The sequence below is a fragment of the Drosophila virilis genome, chromosome 2 (genome assembly GCF_030788295.1).
Source record: "Drosophila virilis strain 15010-1051.87 chromosome 2, Dvir_AGI_RSII-ME, whole genome shotgun sequence".
Classification (NCBI taxonomy): Eukaryota; Metazoa; Arthropoda; class Insecta; order Diptera; family Drosophilidae; genus Drosophila; species Drosophila virilis.
In genome coordinates this window covers 13,321,433-13,341,444 of record NC_091544.1, presented here as the reverse complement: position 1 = coordinate 13,341,444, position 20,012 = coordinate 13,321,433, and the positions used below count along the sequence as shown (strand labels likewise).

The following is a 20,012-nucleotide window of genomic DNA, read 5'->3' as shown; positions in this document are numbered from 1 at the left end:
CGACGCACACGCAGCCTGATTTTAATCAAATTCACAGCATTGTTTGCCTGTCAAGCAGCAGGCAAAGGGCGATTATCACAGTCGCAGGACGAGCGCCCCAACGAGGACGAGCACCACCATGAGGACGACTAAGAAGGCGCGACGACAACGCAAAGGCCTGCATATTGTTGGAGTTCCTGTTGTTGGCGTTGTTGGGGCAAATTCCAAGCGCATTTCATACAGCACCACAGGCAAAAAAAAAGAAACGAGAAATAATGCTCTAGTTGGGAGTGCCCGACTAGCAGATACCCTAAACATAGCACCTATACATATGTCATATTTATGTGTAGACAAAAACAAACACTTTATAGCACTTGCGCCTTCAATATGTAAGGGTAATGCATTGTTGATTAACTTCGGTCTCCGATATGAGTAAGGTATAATAGAATATATATTTCAAATACGACTTTCTCCAGCTTATTGCTTCTAGACAGACTCGTTCACACAGTCGGAATCGGCTAAATCGACTCTGATCGTCATTTTGATCTAGTTAATCTAGTTAATCTAGCCTCCAACTACTTGTTACATACATTTGCCCACAGCCTTCATACTCTCTCTAGCCATTCTCAATGGATTTAGGGTATTAAAATTATAATAACAGCAACCAGCCATAAGGCTGCTTGCTCCATATTGTTGCAACAAAGGCAACGGCATCGGCATCGCGCGTGACCACAGCTGCCCCCAAGCGCTGCGGAGCCCACCCACTTATCGGAGCATTGCTTTATGGCATTTTTTGCTGCTGACCGACAAACAACGTGCCTTCATCATGTAAAATATTTAATGGAAAACTCATGAATATCATTAAGAAAGGAAAAAAAAAACACCATGAACAGGCATTAAATTGTTGTAATAACAATGGAAATTTGATGAGCCGCGGATAGTGGTTTAAATTTAGATTAACCACATTTTCAAATGTGTAACGGCGCCAGGTCAATGCTGACGTCACATGCTTTTTATATTTTAAGTCAGCTGGCAGTCTTAGAGTGCTGCCAGATCAGTAAAAACACAACATCACATATCGCCAAACGGTCACACTCTTAACTATTGCACGCAGTGAGTCGATACATTTGTGTGTGGAGGCATTCGATAGAATTTATCGTTACAAATTATTCGCAAACGTTGACGAAAGTGTTGTCGATGCGTTGCGCTGCGATTAGTTTATTGTTTGTTAAAAGGTAAATAAATGTAATAAATGTTTTTTCGTAGAAATTGTTATGTTTCTAAACATCATAACAAACAAATTGTGTCTAGTGTGCAAGCAGAACGGTTCAATTATGTGACCAACTATTAACTATGAGTGACAATTTTCTCTTGCCCAGCTCGATTTACTGTATAATTTGTGCGTCATCATTGTCTTGGCTAGTGTATTGTAAATATGTGCAATATTGTTGACGAACTAAACAATTTGCCGGTGCACTGTACATCTTGTTTCGCATGTGTTTGTTTGATTAGAAAGTCGGCTGCCGATATTGTGGGTGTGAATACCGTGCGGGACGCGAGGCGCAAGCAACAGCAGCTACGAAAATTTCTCATCGTACGTCAAGGCGAACTCCGCGCTAAATAAAAAATCATAATATAATCAGCGCTCGCCGACACCCGCTGGCCTAGAGCTATGCTTTTTCCCTCTCTCTTTCTCTCTCTCTCTCTCTTGCTATCTGCCGCCTGACGGGTGCTACGCGCTCAGTGACGAAATATTCTGCTCAACAACGACGCGTCGGCACGCGTAGCTCTTTGTAAAGGTCACGGGTGGACGCAGGAGGCGGGCGGTGGTTGTTGCGCTTTGTTTTGTTTTGCGGCGGAAAGAACGCGAAAATACGATAATACAAAAAATGTTTTTCGGGTGCAAGCTACCGCTTAATGCTCTGTTTTTATTGTAATAACAGCTAACTCTAAGACTGCAAGTCGAGATTCGACTAGGAAATAACAGTTTGAGCCATTTGTGGACGTGGAAGGGTCGGCAAGTTCCTGATACATTTGGTGACTTCAGCCTACCGCGATATTGGCATTATCTGATACGGAATATATGCATATGCCAAGTTTTATACGAGCCACATATGCCCTCTTTTTCACTCAAGGAACAGAGTATTAAATTCGCCTTTTGTTTTGTTGTTGTCAGGCGGCAAGATGGATTTCGCCAGCGTACTAAATAAGAGCGAACCACACCAGCGCACCATCATCCACCTGGACATGGATTATTTCTATGCCCAGGTGGAGGAGCTGCGGGATCCCACACTGCGCAACCGGCCGTTGGCCGTTCAGCAAAAGAATTGTGTGGTCACCTGCAACTATGTGGCACGGGCGAAAGGAGTTACCAAGCTGATGGGTGTCACAGAGGCGCAACGACTATGCTCGGATCTGGTGTTGGTTAATGGCGAGGATCTGGCACCATATCGCCTGATGTCCCAAAAGATATTCGATCTGCTGCTCAACTACACTCCAGATGTAGAGAAGCTGGGTTTTGATGAGAATTTCATGGATGTGACGGCGCTGGTGGATTTGCGGCAGGCTCATGCAGCCGAGGCACAGCGTAAGCCACCGATTGGACACATTTACCCGGCGGATGGCACAGCACTGACCGCCTGCAGCTGTGGCTGCGCCCAGCGCCTGGCCATAGGCACGCGCATAGCCCAGGAGATACGTGACGAGCTGCATCTGCGGCTGGGCATCACCTGTTGTGCGGGCATTGCCTATAATAAGCTGCTGGCCAAGCTCGTGGGCAGTCGCCACAAGCCCAATCAACAGACTGTATTAGTGTCCACCTATGCGGAACAGTTTATGCGGGAACTTAACGATTTGCATAGCGTCACAGGCATTGGCCAGAAAACGCAAACGTTGCTGTTGGAGGCGGGCGTTTCTACTGTGGAGCAACTGCAGCAATGCGACATGGAGTTTATGCGCAAGAAGTTCGGCTTCGAGACGGCAACCAAACTGCGCGATTTGGCATTGGGACGCGATGGCAGCTCAGTGCGTGCGACGGGCAAACCCAAGACGATAAGCGTCGAGGATGCCTGCAAGACCATCTCGGTGCACACGGATGTGACGGACAAATTTCGCATGCTGCTCAAACGACTGATGGAGCAGGCAAGCAGCGGCGTCCCAGCGAAAACAATTTGGAAACTCATTCTTTTATCCATTCACAGGTGGCCGAAGACGGTCGTATACCCATTGCCATCAAGGTAGTTCTGCGCAAGTTTGATTCCCAGAAGAAGACCAGCCATCGCGAAACCAAACAAGCTAATATATTGCCCTCCCTCTTCAAGACCTCGGTATGCCCTGGCGAGACAGGTGTTTGCAAAGTTCAGCTGGCGGATGGCGCATTAGATAAGCTACTTAAGATCATAATGCGTCTTTTTGAGCGCATTGTGGATCTGAAGAAACCCTTCAACATCACATTGGTTGGCCTGGCCTTCTCCAAGTTTCAGGAACGCAAAGTTGGCTCCTCGTCTATAGCAAATTTTCTAATTAAAAAAGCTGACCTGGAGGTGCAGTCCATTACATCTCTAACGAACACGAGTCTCACTAGTCCCACGTCAGAAAGCAGTCCGACAGCAATGAGCGGCGATGAAGCCGCCTTTCGTTCCTCGCCCACAACTTTCAAACCAAGTGATCAGTTTTATAGGCGACGCGCGACCACAGCGTCACCGGTGCCCATGCTCTGGGACAACGGCTCCGAATCGGCGGCTACCAATTCGGATTTTAGTGATTTCTCTGAAACCGAAGTGGAGCCCTCGCCGAAAAAGAGTCGCATTGGACGTGTGCTGGTCAATAAGCGCAGTCGCCTGGCAGTAGATGCGGCGGACACAGCCGCCGATGTGGCTTCGCCGAGCAAATTACGCGTATGCGATCTGCGGCTAAATTCACGCGACAGTGAAAAGGATTTTCCCATGAGCCCCATAGCGGCGTCCACGTCTGGAGCAGCTGCAGCGCCACGCTTTCGCACGATTCAACCACCCAATACGCTGCTCAATCGCATCGATGGTAGCCTGCGTTTTATACCCACACGCACGGCAAGTCGCATGAGCTCCAATGCCAGTTCAACGGCATCATCGCCACTGCCCTCGCCCATGGATGATACGGTTAGTGCGCCTAGCACGCCCACCATGGCGCCAGCGTTACAGGTGGCCGCACCAGCGCCCAGTGTTGCTGACAGTGGCGCGACAACAGAGGCAGCCACTGGTGATTCACTCGCAAATCTCGCCTGTCCCGCCGGTGTAGATGCGCAGGTGTTCAAAGAGCTACCCGTTGAGCTGCAGAACGAATTGATCGCCTCGTGGCGCAGTTCGTTGGTGGTAGCTGCAGCCAATGCTGTGGAGCAGGCAACAACAAGCAGTGGCAGTAGTTCAGCCAACACCGGCAGCAGTAGCGGCGGCAGTGGCGCCGGCAGTAGCACACAAAAGAATACCCTATATCGTTATTTCCTGAGGAACAAGTGATGTCGTGTAGATGCGTTCAACGCAAATTCTGCCTATTTTAGATTAAAAACGATCAGTGTTTGCATATATAATACTTTATATTTTTATAGGTTTGTGGTATTAGCATGTATGTTAAATGTAAATGTCTATTGATGAGCTGCTGATGAAATTCCCAATTTGCATTATTCAGTACATTTATTAATTCATATACACTTCATTAAATACTCACATATGTGGCCACATACATAATTGTTAAGGTGCCCTACTTAAGCTTACATTTTTAAATCTTGTTTTTTAACCATACAAACAATGCTGAACTGGAACTTTTGTATGAGCTCTCACATTTTACATTTATAGCATATTCGTTAAAAATACAAAAACAAGCGTATTCTTTGTCTAAGAAATTATGGGAATCTGTCCGCTTGACTTGATACAAGTTAAATTTAAATACAAATAGGAGTTTTGTAGTTTACCTCAAAATGGCAACAACGAAATCTGTACAAAAAAAAAAATTATTTATATATCGAACAATATAAAATTTGTTTAGGGCGACCTATTATCATACATTTTAACTATATAACTACATAATAAAATAAAGATTAATTTCAAGTCTTTGAAGCAGTGATTCTCAGTGTGTGTGTTTCAGGGAGATGGCAACAACAGCAAAAACGACGACAGCAACATCGCTTAGTTCAGTGGCTCAGCCAGCCGCATTTGATAAAGAACTTGCGCAACGAGATTTCCATGGGACTACCCAAAGATGGAGCACCGCTCAGGCATACCGTTTTAAGGGATAGATACGTTGTGGGCGTAATGTTGTGCTTTTTGCAAACATCCAGCTCATTGTGCGTAAGCAAATTGCTGCCCAACGGCTCTGGTAGACGCTTCAACTCATCCAACTGGCTACGCAGTATGTAACTCATACTGGGCGGCTGCTGCTGCTGTTGCTGCTCCTCTGTTGCACTATTGCTGCCGGCGGCGGCCTCGTTTAGCTGCGACGGCATTTTTGCGCCGCTTTGCAGCAGCTGCTGCTGATGTTGTGGGTTGCCCTTCGCTGCTGCTGTCGATTGTGGCAGGTTCGCCTGGGCTGCCGTCATCGTAGCCGTGGAAGTCACTGCCGTCGCTGTTATTGCCGAGTCCAACGTCATCCCCTGACCCATGCCCGTGTTCAGCCCCATCGCCGCCGCCGTCGCCGTCGTCATTGTCGTCGGCAGCATCGTTGTCGTAGCTGCCGACGATGTCCGATAGCTATCCAAGTAGCTTCTGCTGGGCAATAATGCGCCGGAGCAGGTCGGGTCGCCGATGTGGTGCATGCTTCTTGGTGCGATTGAACTTGAACTTGCCTCGGCGCCGCTTAACGGTTCGCTGTAAAATACCAAGCAATAGATTTATATACATATATGTATGTGTGAATTATTTCATGGAATAGGCAGACTTACGCCTTTCTGGGATTCGCTTGAGGGGAGTGCAAGGAAGAGCTTAGCGGCCGATGACTTCCACTGTAAGGCTGTGTGTTGTCCTGTGGTTAAACATTGTCTTATACAACCATTCAAACGCTGCGAGTTGGGCGCGTTGATAATACAAAGGAGCTGAATATCGTGAAAGTGAGACAAGAGACAAGGAGAACAGTTTCATTTCGTTGCGATTCAACTAACATAGCTAAGAACCAGAGCTAGAAAACAATTAAGCTACTTATTAATCGACTATCGATCGATAAAACTACAATTTCCAGTTGCCATATTGTTTTCCAGCTCTAGCAGACACGATATTCAACTCGCCATGCATTCAAATTTGGGGGGGACACGAAACAAAGAACATGGCCAACTTACTGTCTTCCCATGGCCATACGGTCCCGTGGAGCGATGTGTTGCTACCGCCGCATGCTGCTCAAAGTGCCGGCAATCATCGATCTTGGTGATGCCATTATAGCGATAGCGATACAGCTCCGACTGCCTTATGCGGAGCTCCTTCTCGCGCTCCAGTGAGCCCAACAGGCGTTCGTACTCATTGCAGGAGTAGAACTGTGCAAAGACACGAAAACGATCACGGAATTCCTTCTGCTCTTTGCTCAAGCCCGGATGCAATGCATAGTTGCGATTGCGAAAGAAATTGGACACTAGCTGATAGTCGCGCACCATGCGTTTTCGCCGTGCACGCTCCCGAAGGCGACGTGTATAGATATCAACGTGCGCTAGCTTAAGCATGACATCAACTTCTACATCCTCTGAGCTGAATGTAATAGTAGAGATCAACTGTTCAGCAGTTGGATCATATTCGCGTTCAAAGCTATCACGATTGGGCATATAGCCCAGTTGAAGCGCTTCCTCGTTGCTTATCTCTAGCGGTGGCAGGCGGGCAAGTGCATTGGCGCCCAAGGGCCCAGTATCATCCTCCGTATGATCGATCAGGATAGGTCGTTGCAATTGCGCAGGCGTCCATGTGGCCTTGCCAATGGTGCCGTTAACAAACTTGTTTACATACTCCTCTTTGGCATCCTCAGCGGACTTGGTTTCAATATGTTTGCTAATGTCCTCCCAGTTTCCAAAGCCATACTGTTCAATGGCATCCAGCAGACGAATCTCCTCACGTGCCGTCCAGGCGCCTTTGCCGCGGAACACACTCAATATGGCAGTGCCGGTGTCCATGAACTGATATGCGTGATTGTTTTGATGGGCGCCAATCTCTGCGCCAGTAGCGAAGCACTAGAAGAAAAATGCAATTAAAAACGTTTTCGGGTGTTGCTGACTGCCAAATGCTCTGTTCATAATGTAAAAACAATTGGTTATTAATTTGGTTATGCTAAGTAATCCACGAGTCGCCGAACTTTTGACTGTGACTAATAAATATCGATCTCGAAATATAAAATAATCAGTAGAATATCTGCCAAATCTGGTGACTCTGGCTGGAAAACTATTAGATATCGATTTTTTGTATCGAAAGTCTAACATTATTTCAACCTGACATACGGGAGCATATATTCCGAGTTTCAAGTCTTCCTTGAAATGGACACCAAACCAATATATTACACTATGTGAACAGAGTATAAAAACATAATCAAACACATACACATACATATACATATATATTTTAACATTTTCGTCGGTGCATATACAAAAAACAGCTGTTCAAAAACAACATTGTGAAATCGCCCGGCTATATGTACAGTTTTAGATGCGTCAGCACAAACACACATACGGGGGCCAGCTCTTTTCGCGATGTCTGTGGCAGTGTGCGTCAATAATGTACATGTAGGTGTGGTAGCGTACACACACACACACATATACATGTTCTTATACTTACTTGCAAGCACAGATCGAAATTTTCGCACTCAGCACAATGCACACGTATGCCCTGGATATCATCCTGGCAATTAGTGCAATTATACTTTGTGAACAAGTCCGCAATTGTGGTCATTTCGACTCTTAATAGCGCTTTTTCTTGAATAAATGAATATGCGAAAAACGCACTATGCGACAGACGCCATCTTGGCCCAAGAACAGAGTTGCCATATCGTTCGAAACATGCAAACACCCTTGTTTTGCTGGTGTGACCAGCGCAACATTAAGCGACCAGCTTGCGCGCGTAAATTAAAATATCATTTATTTTTGGTTACAATATAATATATATTTATTAAATTTCAAAATTTTAATTCGAGAGTTGCCTTTTTCTTGTAATAATCAATTTGTTGTTACGCTAATATCACAAAAATAATATATAAAACTAAAATATGAGAAATTGTTGCATAATATCAAACCGAAACCAATGAAATATATAAATACAAATTTATATATATGCATATAAATACCGATATAAATCTGTGTTTAAGCTAAAAACGAAAATAATGTAAAAATGGTAAGCAATTAGCTGAATATAAATACAACGGTGGTTACGGGAAGGAACACTTATAAAATTATACAAATTTAAATAGCGATTAAAAAGCAATTAAAATTAGTAATGCAAATGCGTTGAATGATAAACCGATGCTTAAATCTAAAAAAAATAAGGAAATAGGAATTGCGCTGGGCTTTTAACGTCTTGTCGGAATTACAATGAAGCTTGCTAAGATAAGGTTATATTAAGATTGATTAATATTGGTTAGTTTTATACGTTGAATATGTTTTATAATATTGCTGTGTCCTTCCGAGCAGCAGCCGCTTTGGTGTGAGGGGGTTCTCAGGACGAGGACTAGTTTCTGTTTGGTTACTGTTGTTAGTTTGCTTAGACAAAAACAAAAAAAAAAAAAAACTAACATAAAAAAAGATAAAATCACGATATGAGAACTTTAACATAATTCTTATGGCAAGATGTTGTACAGCTGCGTTTTAAAAACGCACACTTTACATAAACACTTCAATTCGAATACCTAAAATCATCTAAATAAGTCTATTTGAGCGCCAAATTCGTGTTGAGAGTCGCGCCTGCTTGTGCGAGAGCACACGGCTAGAAATATATTTATTTGATTATCATATATATTTGTTTGATGCTTATCGAGATTCACAGGCGAGCAAGTATCTGGCAGTTGGTCGCAAAATTTGTCACAGTTCACAGTTGTCTCTATTCGATATTGATTGCGATTTTGTGGCGTAAGGAACTAAGAAATACGATCCACACACTTACAGGCGCGACGGCAAGCGTTGTCATGTGCGACAGGCAACAGCCCCAAATAAAATAGAGCCGCCTCCTTGTCACCGCAACGAAACTCATAAGTAGTTGTTGATTATAATGCCCTGGTCGGGGCGAACATAAAGAAATGCAAGAGCTTTACCTAAAACATAACTATTAACTAATTTGGTATGTAAAGTCTTTGTGTCTTTAGCCACAATTTGATTATGATAAAAATTCCATGGCGTACAGTAACCGGCTAAGCAAACTAACAACAGCAACAACAAATAACTACCAGTTAACTCACATGGGGATTCCTTGATTATTATTAACGGATCACACTCCGCGGCTGCTATATTGCTCGGCTCTTGTTGTTGTCCTGTTGTATCGTCTGTTACGTTCTGTTGTGTGGGTATTGGCAAGGAAGCATCTAAACGTTGGCTAAGCATGGCTACAACTGGCGCTATGGCCAGACGGGGATTGTGATTGGGGTTGGGAGCGATGTTGGCTTGGTTTCGAGTCACACGAATATGCAGCTCTGTGCATAAATTGTGCCCGGAGACATTCTGATCGCATTGGCTGCGGCTGCATCGTTCAATTCTAGGTGTCGTTGGTGCGGTATTATTAGGTGGTTGTGGGTTAAGTTGCTTCTTGATAAAATACTTGTGGGTTTTGTTCATCTTTAGTTACGGTTGAATCTGCTTCTTGGGTTTTTTTAACTCAGCATCTTCGTCACGCTTAACTTCAGTGTAACGCTCGCCCTTAAGAGATACAATCTTATTATCACGATAGCGCACTAGCTTGCGCGGCTCCATTTTGGGAACCACCGGCTTATACTCGCGCTGAGTGGCATTTTTGTCCACATAGGAGTACCTAAGGAGCAACAGTTACGTAAGTAAAAAGTCACATTTAATTTTGATACAATATTTACCTTGCTATTATGCGATTCTTCAGCTCATTGTCATCAACCACGATATTCTTCTTCATGCCCACAGTATGAGTTTTGTCGGTCAGGCTCTGATTGGTCTCCTGGCGATGCAATAGGATTTGAGTAGCGCTATCAATGTCGCCCTTGGATATTGCAATGCAATGCTTTATCTGCAAACATATTATATAATTGTATCCATTATGCTATACTACTAAGCGACGAATTATATTGTGTAAATTCGTTTCTCATAGCACCAAAAGGAACAGTCGGGTTATAAAAGTTTTTGTACGAAAATATCGTCAATTATGTAAATGATCCAACATATAAAAGTACACGGGGCATTGGGAATTACTCCTGCATCTAAATACACTACAAACTCACCTCTACGTAGGCGGTGTCGGGAAACATCTCCTGCAGCACCTCAGCCTCATCCAAAAAGTAATCGCAATTGGAGCTAGAGCTGTCAGTGGAGCCGCCATCACTAGTCTCAGACAAGTGCTGAGAACGCTTGCTGCCTCCGCCACCAGTGCCACCGCTGCTGCTGCTGTTGTTCGAAGATAGTTCGTCCTTTTCGGAGATGGAAGAGTTGCGTGCACGCAGTTTTGACTCTGGTATGATGCTGGACAAGCTTAGGGCGCTGCAAGGTGTCACACCATATACAGAGAATAAGGCAAATGAAAATGATCGACTAAAACGTCATGACTTACTGGAGCGATAAATTGACCGTGTTGTGGTTGCCTTGATTCTTTTCCATATCGGTTAGCTCGTTGGCCAGCTTGTATATCCATTCGCATATGACGCCCTGATCAATGGTGGAGAACTCTTCAAAGTAGGCGCCCATCATCTCAACAAAGCCCTCCACATCAAAGCAAGGATCCTGCGAAGCTTCCTCAAGTATAGATATAATATAGGAGAGCACAATCTCATCCACAACGCTAAAGTCGGCACCTGGTATGTGCGCACTGACGAACTGGACAAGACTCCGCTTCACCATCTCGTGTTGCTTTTCCAAATTTGTCATGGTTGCACTGTTGTTTAGCTGTTTGTTTTGTTGATTTAATTTTTTTTCTTTGCTGTTCGGCGAATTTCTGTGAAGTATATATGTGTGAGTGTGTGTGTGCAATTGGTCAGCAGAGCCTAGTGGCATTTAATGCAAAAAGTGTCGCTTAGTAAATTTAGTGTAAGACATTAATATCAACTGGACTTTAAGACAAACTTGAAAACCGAATACGGTTTAAATAGCGTACTTTTTGCTTGCTGCGCCTTTCTTTTGCTGCTGCTGCTTCTTCTTCTTCTTATTTTCAATCAATAATACTTTTGCAGCGCAATTGTGATGCATGTTATCGTTATCGATAGAAAAATACCATACACAAAAAGTATCAGTATAATACCGTATATGCGTGCAAAATTTGAATTGAAATACAACCACTATTCCAAGTACCAATAAACTAAATAAAGTCTCATATTCATGGCTATAATACTTGACGCTTTCGTCATGAAAGCTGATAGAAATCTAAAGCGTAGCCATTAAAGATATTTAACAGAAAATATTCTATATTTATATATATGATCTATACGTTTCACTGCAATGCAGTGTAGAGAAATGTACAGAATCTTGTACTTTTAGCTCGTTAAGAATAGGCCGTATTGTATTTTGTATATATCAGCGATATCAAGTCCGTTATTGATACTAAGTAAGAAAAAAAAACGTTTCAGATAATGAAAAGTATCCTCACTGGTCGACGGCGGCCAACTAAATTCAATTTGGCAAATATCGATATGTTTTCTAATCATTTCCAATTTGGTCCGATAGGTATTGGTGGCGACAGTTCTAAGGCCCACTATTTTGATATATTTTACAGCACTGATAACAAGAGCTAGCATTCAAATTTCTTAAAACACAAGTGCGCTTTGTAGCTTCTCAGTTTAAATATATTTAACAACCATGGGTTATTATTGGACACAAAACGTTCAATATAATGAGAAACCTTATTAACAAGCTGTAAAAATGACGTAATAGCTGCACACCACTTCGGCTTTCACTCGGCACAAATATGATTACAATTGTTAGCAATTGTTACTTGCAGGTAAAAAACTAAACCAGGTCAACGTTTTAACAAAGTCAAGGCATCGTTCTGATAAACTCACATTAGCCGGAGCTAGCCAAATCTCGGCCAAGGAGCTGCTAAACCAGCCGCTGAACTATGTATTCGTATCAGTATTGGTTGCTAGTACCGGTAAACTCTATCATATTAAACGATGATAGTATTTATATTGAAGTTCAAGGTCTCAATCGCTGCTAGACAAAAGAGAATCGAGAGAATCACTAATTAAAAACCACACGAAGCGCATACCAATGATAAACATACTAAATATGTAAATACGATTCGGTTTTGAAACATGTATTTTAAGACTAAAGACCCGGAAGACTGGTGAGCCGGTATTGGGACAATTGAATTGCCTATTTGGATTGGAGCAAATATTGGTCCATGTAGTTAGCGTTTGGGTTTTGGGAAAGCTCTGACTGTTCGATGGGCCATTTTTCCCATAAATGAAATGTGTTAACTGGCTTCGCATTTGCGTAATTTCACATAAAATACCGTAATGGAGCAGCAACATGTCATAAGAGCTGCCTTTTTAGTTCGTGCACTTACATTACAATTTGTTGCCGTGACAATGATAATAAATCAATTAAGTGGAAGCTATTTTTACGCTTCTTAGCGTTTGTGTTAATATTGTTTTTGTATATTTCGACGGGCATTTATTTTGGATTTTGGATTTACCGGGCGATATCATCTCGATGTACAGCGCGTGACTCTTTAAAAAGAGGTTAATAAACTTTTTAAAAATAAACAACCAAACATTTTGCACAAAATGGCAAATCAGAAGAAAAAAATAACAGTTTTGCTTTCTTTTGGCCCGTTTAGCATTCGCATTAATTGCTTCAAACTTGACCTTACCACCAAAAAAAAAAATAAAAATGAAAAACGCAAATATAACAAAAATAAAATAACCCTCCGCAACTCAAATCGGCAATTAACGCGACTTCCACTTGCATCAAGCCGAACAACAAAGAAACGGCAAATGGATTGACCAAGACCAAGCCGAAACCAACGCGACAGGCCTGGGCCTGGGCTTTTGGTTTGACTGTGTGCGTGTGTGTCTGGGTCTGTGTCTGTGTCTATGGCTTTGTCTCTGGGCCTGGCTCCACGTTCTGGCCGCTGCCAGCGCTGGCCGCGCAGCGTCGTCAGCGACGTCAACGCTTCGGCCGGCGGTTGAGCGCGCATATTTTGTTTATTTATACAGCCGAGCGTGTAGAACTCCGTATTAGTGTCTTCTTGGCGTTCGCCGTTGACGGTTTTCTCGTATCTATTTTCCCAGCATATCCAGTGTGAGTTTCTGACAGCAGCTCAGTGGCTTCGTGGTGCAGTGCGTGTGTGTGTGCGTGCGTGTGTGTTTGTGTCCAACGGGATCATCGCAGGCAGTCAAAAAGTACAAACAGGTACGGAAGTGTCTCACTTGAGTTATCGACAATAGACCAGCGTGAAAGTGAAACCTATCGATAACACATGCATAAATTAGTATTGCCCAATTGTGTGCAGCTTTTGACAGCTGGGCAGCGTCCCCAAAGCAAACAGTGTGGGCAGTGCCAAACTGGCTGCTAAATCATTCTGTCAAACTAACCTGCATTGCTGTGCACACAAAGCTGGTGATATTTGCACCGACCTGGGCTCCAGTTGGTCGACGGGGCACAGCTTGGCTGCCTTGACTAATTTGTCGTTAGTTGCAATTTTGTTGCTCTTTGCTAATGCTTCTTTATTGGTGCTTGGCTCTGGCTGTCTGATTTTTTTTTCTAGTTGACCTTAACCCAATGCAATGCACATAGATTAAGTGCTGAAAACTTGTCTGAGGAGCTGCTGCTTGGCTGCTGCTGCAGTTGCAGCTACTTGTGCTGCTGTTGCTGCAATTTTGCCAGTCAGCCAAGGCCAAGACTGACAACTTTGAGGCGGCCAAAACTAAACGCTTTGAACTTGTAATCAATAAATGGCGATTGCATTGCAGCTGCACCAAGATCAAATCTAACCAGCTACCCCCGCTGCCGTCGCGCACTGCCCCGCACACACACCCAACTTCATGGCTAGGCCCACAAATGGAGCATTCGCTTTCGAGCCAAATCACGTGCAATAGTCACAAAAGCCATTGACAACATGTATAGACCCAAATAGTCAAAATCCAATTAACGCTGCAAATATTTACTAACTAATTAAACACTGCCTCTTTGCCGAAGACGAACCTCAATGGTTAGCTGCCCTATTGCCAACGCAGCGTTTCGGCTAAACTTTGGCCCGACAGTCAAATTAATTCGTAGTCAGTAAATACATATAACATATGACCGCGTGTCTGCATTTGGCGCTAGCAAAACTAAATGATTAACCTCTGCACTATTCCCAACTAACGCACAAAACGGTTTATGCAAAGCAATTTATGTATTTGGTTTTATAGTATTACCATGGAGCAAGTGCTCTACGAGCCTCATTTCCATACGATGTACTCACCGTATCGTGCCTCGTAGAACCGTAGACCGTTGACTACTACCACAATAAGGAAATCTATTAAGTCCAAGTTGAACAAAAAAAAAAAAAAAAACGGCAACACAACACATTAATATAGCTCATAATAGGTTTAGCCAAACTTGAAAATGCAATGTATTAATGTATATATATATACAATTTTTTTCATGTGTGCATATATATATTTTTGTATATGTGCAGAAATACTACATAAGAAAAGCGAAATATATATATTCAGAAGTTTTATTTTTCGAAAGACTTCAACTTCAATTTATCAATAAAAGTTTCCAAAAGTACTTTAAAAAAAGTACACATAGATTATCATTAAGCTTAACTTTGGTTCAAAATGAGATACTGCAGAACTTCATCTACATCTTTGGATGAGTCATAGAACAGCAGATGACGTCTGAGTATATACTATCCAACTGGCATTTGCGCACTTGCATCTTGTTGTTCTCTCTGTGTATATAGTGCTATATGGTGCTATATAGAAAAGTCGATTGTTTGATTTGACTTAGCATATATGCGTGTGAAAATCTCGTTACAATGTATGCGCACACCAAACATCCGTGCCGGGGCTTAGATCTGGTGCTTTTTGGTGGTACTTTGAGTCTGAGCTTGGGGGTCACACGGCATTTGTGTGAGAAACGACAGAGGGAAAATTATACAGACAAAAAAAAAAAAAAAAAAAAAATCAACACATTTGTCGCCCATTGGCCTGTAATTATTTGCCCAGTGCAATTATCTAAGTGCAACTAGCGAGCTGCAGATGCAGCTGCACTAAAGATCATTTATTGCGGCGTGTGAAAAAAACAAAAGAATAGCTTTTCGTGTATATACACGAATCAGTGCCAGCCGAACTGCGCTTGTGCGACCTTAGTTCACTTGGCTTAGTTGGTTTTTTTGTCAGCTGTGGCTCACTTTTTGTTTTGTTTTCGCTAGCTCTGATTTCCCCACAATAATTAGATGTCAAGCATTTGGAGTAGCTTCAGTCTGGACATGATTTTTGACACGAGTTGTCGATGCTGCTGTAATGAAAAAAACGAAAGAAAAAATAAATGAAATAAAAATCGAACTCAGCGATTCTGACAACGCTGCGATTTTATTGTTGTTTTTGTAGTTTGTATTTTTTTAGATAAGCAACAATTCGAGACAAATACACGCTGTTAAAGGCTACGAAATTCGCAAAATCAATTATGCATACAAATCAATTTTGCGCTGCCTGCGCTGCTGTTTTGTTCCCCGCCTCCCCCCTCTACTCATCCATTATTGCTTTCATTTGTTTATATATTTATTTATTTATGTATTTGAGCAGTTGGTTTTTTTTTTTTGTTTTTTGTTGCTCTCAACTAATGAGGCGGAAGAGCCTAGGCATATTGACAGCTCAGACTGCACGGCCAGCGGCCTTTTGGCTTACAAAACGATGGCAAACTGTAGCAGCTCATAAGGTAGCGCTGCCCAAACGGGGCAACTGGACAAGGGCAGGTGCAGTAGGTGTCAGCTGTCCAGCTGTCCAGCTGGCCGACTGTCCGTCGTTTCGCGTCACATTTTTGGTCATGATAATGCCGCGCAGCCCATTTTCCTGTCTCCAGTGTCAATCTGCTGCTGACGCTAGCAGCTCGTCCCAGCCTGGGCTTGCATACAAATCAGTTTCGGCGGGGCTCAACAGATTTGCCAGCGTCACTTGGTACGCTTCGCTTCGCTCCAGGCACAGTCCGGTCCACCATAGCTGGCCTTTGGCGCTGTGAATTGTCTGAGCTGCAAATGTGGCACAGTCGTTGGCATTGCAGCGTTCGTGTAAGATCAGTTTGATAGAGTCATCAAATGAACACAGGTGACAACAGCTCTGCAACTGTCACAGTTAGCCAGCTCTTCAGATGCTGATGCATATTGACACAGAGATATATATATCAAGCATACGCCAGGTGTGCTGTACGAGTTTTTTAAAGTTCGCGTGTCGCCCATTTGCATAACAATTCGTTATTAGAGCAGAGTTTTTGATTGATCAGCTAGGCTTTGGATAAAACGTTTAACAAAAACAACAAAAATAATAATAATTATAGTATATCTATAGAAGTTTCACAAATTAATAAACACCAAGTTCAGTTCAATAATCGCGGAGGCCCGAAGCTGTTGGAATTCCAGCCGACAAACTGGAAATTTCCAAGAACTAACACAAAATACAAAACCAAAATTAAAAATACATAATCCAAAAACAAAATACTGGATTCAACGGCGGCCCTAGCGAGGCCGTCAACCGGAAGTGTTGGCTATGTTACGGTTCTAGGCACTAGATCAAATACGTTTACTCAAGTTAAACATAAAACAAGTTACCCAACGGGGCTCACACAAAACGAAACGTAAAGTAATTGCAAATTAATGCCTATTAATCATTTTCTAAGCACATTCAGTTAAATACAAAACAGAAATCCCCCCTCCTAACCCCAACCAAAAATAAGTGTGCTCAAATTTGTTCCGCGTGCAATTTAAATAACAAAAAGGAATAAATCTGCATATATATTATTTAAATAAGCGAGCCATAAGCGATTTATACAAACAGCAGATGTTGCTATGTAAATGCTTAGAACATTGCCTTTATGTGTCGCGGTATCCGTGTGTGCGTGTAAGCGCGCGCGTGTGTGTGTGTGTTGGTGTGTGCGCCTGCGCCATCTTGAATACTAAAATCTCACATGTGTGTAGCTACAGTTGGCATCTGCAAGATGAATGCCAAAGTTATACGACTTTAGTGCCAAGGCGAAAAATTCAAATCTAGCCTTGTAGAATGCCACTACACACACACACACACACACACACACGCGCGCGCGCACACACTAATACCACAGCACAGCTTGATCAGGTCTTTCAGCCACCAAATTGTGGTCGCTGCCGCAGAACCACTAAAACCAAAAGCCATCAAGAAGCCGCGCGTTTTAATTATGCGAATTCTCTTATTATTGATTTTTTTTTCTAGTTTCATTTTAGTTTTTTTTCTTTTGTTTTTTGTTTTTTTGTTTCATAGCAACTGCTTGTTGCACCGGCTTGGCATTGATCAATTGAGACACTTGTATAAGTGCTTGCTGCAGCCTCTGTGTGGCAGTTGCTGGCGTCATTTATTGCTCATACGATTTTGGGCTTGCCGTCCCTTGCCGGCAGCGGCCCCTTTTGCATATGGGATAAGCATTTTCTTTTCATTAAATAAAATATTTGCGTGCTTAACTGCATTCCTATGCCGCGCACGCTCACCTGGCGAGCATAATCAAGCACCCGGCTCCAGGCAACAGCAATAGCAACAGCTCCAACCCGTCTCCGTCTCCGTCTCGGAGCTGAGCCAGACGTGCGCGGCCTGTCTAAGCATCGGTCAGCTTAGAATATTTCATTCAATAATTTGGCAACACGCTCTACAGACGTCAAGCGGCCAATTCATAAAAAAAGAAAAAAAAACACGATCGAGCTAACGAAAGTTTCTAAATGTTTTGCGATCTCTTTTTTATTGCAGTCGTAGCTAAACTAAAATGACGACCTACATGAAGATATTCGAGGAGCGCATCTCCGGTCTGGCCAAGGGTGTGGGTAAGTGTAGCCAACTTGATCTACATATTGTTCAATTTTAATTAAGCCTTTTACTTTATTGGGACAGATGAAACTGTGGATAGCTGGTTTCTGATGAGCTCACCGGCTCCCGTTGTGGCTGTCGTTCTGGTTTATTTGGCATTTGTGCTCAAGATTGGGCCGGAGTACATGAAGAATCGCAAGCCCATGGATCTAAAGCGTATTATGGTCTTGTATAATGCCTTTCAGGTTTGCTACTCCATTTGGATGTGTCGCACGGTAAGTACACGTGGCGTATACTTAACAGAGACAGATTTTGAATTGTATAAAACACTCTCTCGCCTACAGTCCATCAAGGAGAGCAATGTCATGGCATCGATATTATCAAAGAAATGCGAAATAAATCGCACACGCGAACAGAATTTGGCACTGTATTCGGGCGCCTGGTTCTATTTCTTCTCGAAGATCATTGATCTGCTGGACACCACGTTCTTTGTGCTGCGCAAGAAGAACAATCAGGTCTCGTTCCTGCATGTCTATCATCATACGATCACAGTGCTCTTCTCCTGGGGCTATCTAAAGTATGCGCCCGGCGAACAGGGCGTCATTATTGGCATTCTCAACTCTGGTGTCCACATCATTATGTACTTCTATTATATGGTCGCTGCGATGGGACCCCAATATCAGAAATATCTGTGGTGGAAGAAGTACATGACCAGCATTCAGCTGATTCAGTTCGTTCTCATCCTTGGCTATATGTTGACCGTCGGCGCCAAGGGCTGCAATATGCCAAAGACACTGACCTTCTTCTTTGTGGGCAACACAATCATCTTCCTCTATCTGTTCGGCAATTTCTATCGCAAGACCTACAACAAGAACAAGAGCGTCGATGCCAATGGTCATGCCATGCGCAATGGTGGCAGGAGCCTGAACCTGGCGCAGTCGGCGCTGCGCGCTGCCGGCGGCATGGGCTGCATGCCGATGCCCTCCAAGAACAACAACAACAACAACAACAGCAGCAGCGATTTCAAGCCCTACATCGATCTGAATAACAACAATGTGAAGCCCCTGAAGATGGAATGAGCCATTTGACTGTGCACGGGGCTTGGTGGGGTTTCTTTGTTTTTAGTTTAACTTTACGTTTTGTTTAGAGCAGGGCTTAAGTCTAGTGTTAAATGTTTAATCCATAACCCTAACTGTATATGAAATGATTCTGAATAATGAGCTTCTTAAATGTAGAATGTATAAAGTTTATGCCAAACAGCAGAAGATTACATCCAAATACCTAGGCGTGTAAGTGTTAGTGTGCGAGTGTGCGTGTGCCTGAGTGTGTGTGTCAGTGTGTGAGTGTGTGTGTGCGTGAGTGTGTGAGTGTGTGCGTGTCTGTGCATTGCCCTAAGTATTGAAATGCAAGAAACTTATTGTTAATTTTTTATTCGAAATTTGATTGTTTCCAATTATATGATTTCTGAACAAAATAAAAAATCCAAATTTATTTGAACTTTTTTTTATAAACGAAAGGAAAAAAAATCAATTTGATTTTTTATTACTATCTCAAATGTGTTCTATGCGTTCTAAGCCATTTTGGCCTTCCAGTTCTTTCTAATCACCTGACAAACCAGTTGTCTTTCAATATTTATATATATATACATATATATATATAATATGTATGATGGCCGCAGGGTTCCCCCAAGCCCCTGAAATTTGAGACTGAAAGACTGAGCTAAAAATTAGCTCGTGTCAAGCGATATACTAAATTTATGCAGATCCCAACTGCTGAGTTTCTATTATTGCAGTGATTAATACCCAGACAAATCACAGGCCTTCGACACGAAATCGACTCGCGTGCCTTATAATTATGCAATTGTTTCTTATTTTATTCGTATTCTTTTTTTATCTGTCATAAAAACA

General features: G+C 42.9%; 4 protein-coding genes across 10 annotated transcripts; 2 read left to right on the top strand and 2 right to left on the bottom strand.

Moving 5' to 3' along the window:
* The first annotated feature begins 1,129 nt into the window (after window positions 1-1,129).
* On the top strand, window positions 1,130-5,852 carry PolI (DNA polymerase iota). Its single transcript, XM_002053916.4, has 3 exons — window positions 1,130-1,214; window positions 2,156-3,120; window positions 3,180-5,852. The coding sequence occupies exons 2-3, from the start codon at window positions 2,164-2,166 to the stop codon at window positions 4,470-4,472; spliced, it is 2,250 nt and encodes a 749-aa protein (XP_002053952.1). The 5' UTR covers window positions 1,130-1,214; window positions 2,156-2,163; the 3' UTR covers window positions 4,473-5,852.
* Window positions 4,950-7,952, bottom strand: Ada2b (Transcriptional adapter 2B). Of its 2 annotated transcripts, none has more exons than XM_002053917.4 (4): window positions 7,752-7,952; window positions 6,281-7,153; window positions 5,891-5,970; window positions 4,950-5,816 (listed from the first exon to the last, which is right to left on the bottom strand). In XM_002053917.4, the coding sequence occupies exons 1-4, from the start codon at window positions 7,863-7,865 to the stop codon at window positions 5,144-5,146; spliced, it is 1,740 nt and encodes a 579-aa protein (XP_002053953.1). In that variant the 5' UTR covers window positions 7,866-7,952; the 3' UTR covers window positions 4,950-5,143. The 2 variants fall into 2 exon arrangements, with proteins under 2 accessions (XP_002053953.1, XP_015027055.1); XM_015171569.3 differs by having other exon boundaries at window positions 5,674-5,816; window positions 5,891-6,040.
* A 210-nt stretch (window positions 7,953-8,162) lies between these two features.
* LOC6631010 (CUE domain-containing protein 2) lies at window positions 8,163-11,305 on the bottom strand. Of its 3 annotated transcripts, XM_015171568.3 has the most exons (6): window positions 11,229-11,305; window positions 10,689-11,069; window positions 10,363-10,618; window positions 9,985-10,151; window positions 9,717-9,926; window positions 8,163-9,653 (listed from the first exon to the last, which is right to left on the bottom strand). In XM_015171568.3, the coding sequence occupies exons 2-5, from the start codon at window positions 11,000-11,002 to the stop codon at window positions 9,740-9,742; spliced, it is 924 nt and encodes a 307-aa protein (XP_015027054.2). In that variant the 5' UTR covers window positions 11,003-11,069; window positions 11,229-11,305; the 3' UTR covers window positions 8,163-9,653; window positions 9,717-9,739. The 3 variants fall into 3 exon arrangements, with proteins under 3 accessions (XP_015027054.2, XP_002053954.3, XP_070062836.1); XM_002053918.4 differs by having other exon boundaries at window positions 8,165-9,926; window positions 10,689-11,118; window positions 11,229-11,288; XM_070206735.1 differs by having other exon boundaries at window positions 8,167-9,926.
* A 2,015-nt stretch (window positions 11,306-13,320) lies between these two features.
* On the top strand, window positions 13,321-19,596 carry bond (james bond). Of its 4 annotated transcripts, none has more exons than XM_015172082.3 (4): window positions 13,321-13,483; window positions 18,049-18,122; window positions 18,190-18,380; window positions 18,450-19,596. In XM_015172082.3, the coding sequence occupies exons 2-4, from the start codon at window positions 18,065-18,067 to the stop codon at window positions 19,182-19,184; spliced, it is 984 nt and encodes a 327-aa protein (XP_015027568.1). In that variant the 5' UTR covers window positions 13,321-13,483; window positions 18,049-18,064; the 3' UTR covers window positions 19,185-19,596. The 4 variants fall into 4 exon arrangements, with proteins under 4 accessions (XP_015027568.1, XP_015027567.1, XP_002053955.1 ...); XM_015172081.3 differs by having other exon boundaries at window positions 13,345-13,372; XM_002053919.4 differs by lacking the exon at window positions 13,321-13,483 and adding an exon at window positions 16,592-16,912.
* The last annotated feature ends 416 nt before the right edge of the window (window positions 19,597-20,012 follow it).

What these genes read in the sequence shown, in the direction of transcription:
- PolI (XM_002053916.4), top strand. Translation starts at nt 2,164, where the DNA reads ATGGATTTCGCCAGCGTACTAAATAAGAGCGAACCACACCAGCGCACC. An exon ending in TCAAACGACTGATGGAGCAG is followed by an intron (nt 3,121 to 3,179) that starts GCAAGCAGCGGC and finishes ATCCATTCACAG; the next exon opens with GTGGCCGAAGACGGTCGTAT.
- Ada2b (XM_002053917.4), bottom strand. Translation starts at nt 7,865, where the DNA reads ATGACCACAATTGCGGACTTGTTCACAAAGTATAATTGCACTAATTGC. An exon ending in ATTTCGATCTGTGCTTGCAA is followed by an intron (nt 7,154 to 7,751) that starts GTAAGTATAAGA and finishes TTTTTCTTCTAG; the next exon opens with TGCTTCGCTACTGGCGCAGA. An exon ending in CGTATGGCCATGGGAAGACA is followed by an intron (nt 5,971 to 6,280) that starts GTAAGTTGGCCA and finishes GTTTAACCACAG; the next exon opens with GACAACACACAGCCTTACAG.
- LOC6631010 (XM_015171568.3), bottom strand. Translation starts at nt 11,002, where the DNA reads ATGACAAATTTGGAAAAGCAACACGAGATGGTGAAGCGGAGTCTTGTC. An exon ending in ACGGTCAATTTATCGCTCCA is followed by an intron (nt 10,619 to 10,688) that starts GTAAGTCATGAC and finishes GACACCTTGCAG; the next exon opens with CGCCCTAAGCTTGTCCAGCA. An exon ending in AAGAATCGCATAATAGCAAG is followed by an intron (nt 9,927 to 9,984) that starts GTAAATATTGTA and finishes GTTGCTCCTTAG; the next exon opens with GTACTCCTATGTGGACAAAA.
- bond (XM_015172082.3), top strand. Translation starts at nt 18,065, where the DNA reads ATGACGACCTACATGAAGATATTCGAGGAGCGCATCTCCGGTCTGGCC. An exon ending in CGGTCTGGCCAAGGGTGTGG is followed by an intron (nt 18,123 to 18,189) that starts GTAAGTGTAGCC and finishes TTATTGGGACAG; the next exon opens with ATGAAACTGTGGATAGCTGG. An exon ending in CCATTTGGATGTGTCGCACG is followed by an intron (nt 18,381 to 18,449) that starts GTAAGTACACGT and finishes TCTCGCCTACAG; the next exon opens with TCCATCAAGGAGAGCAATGT.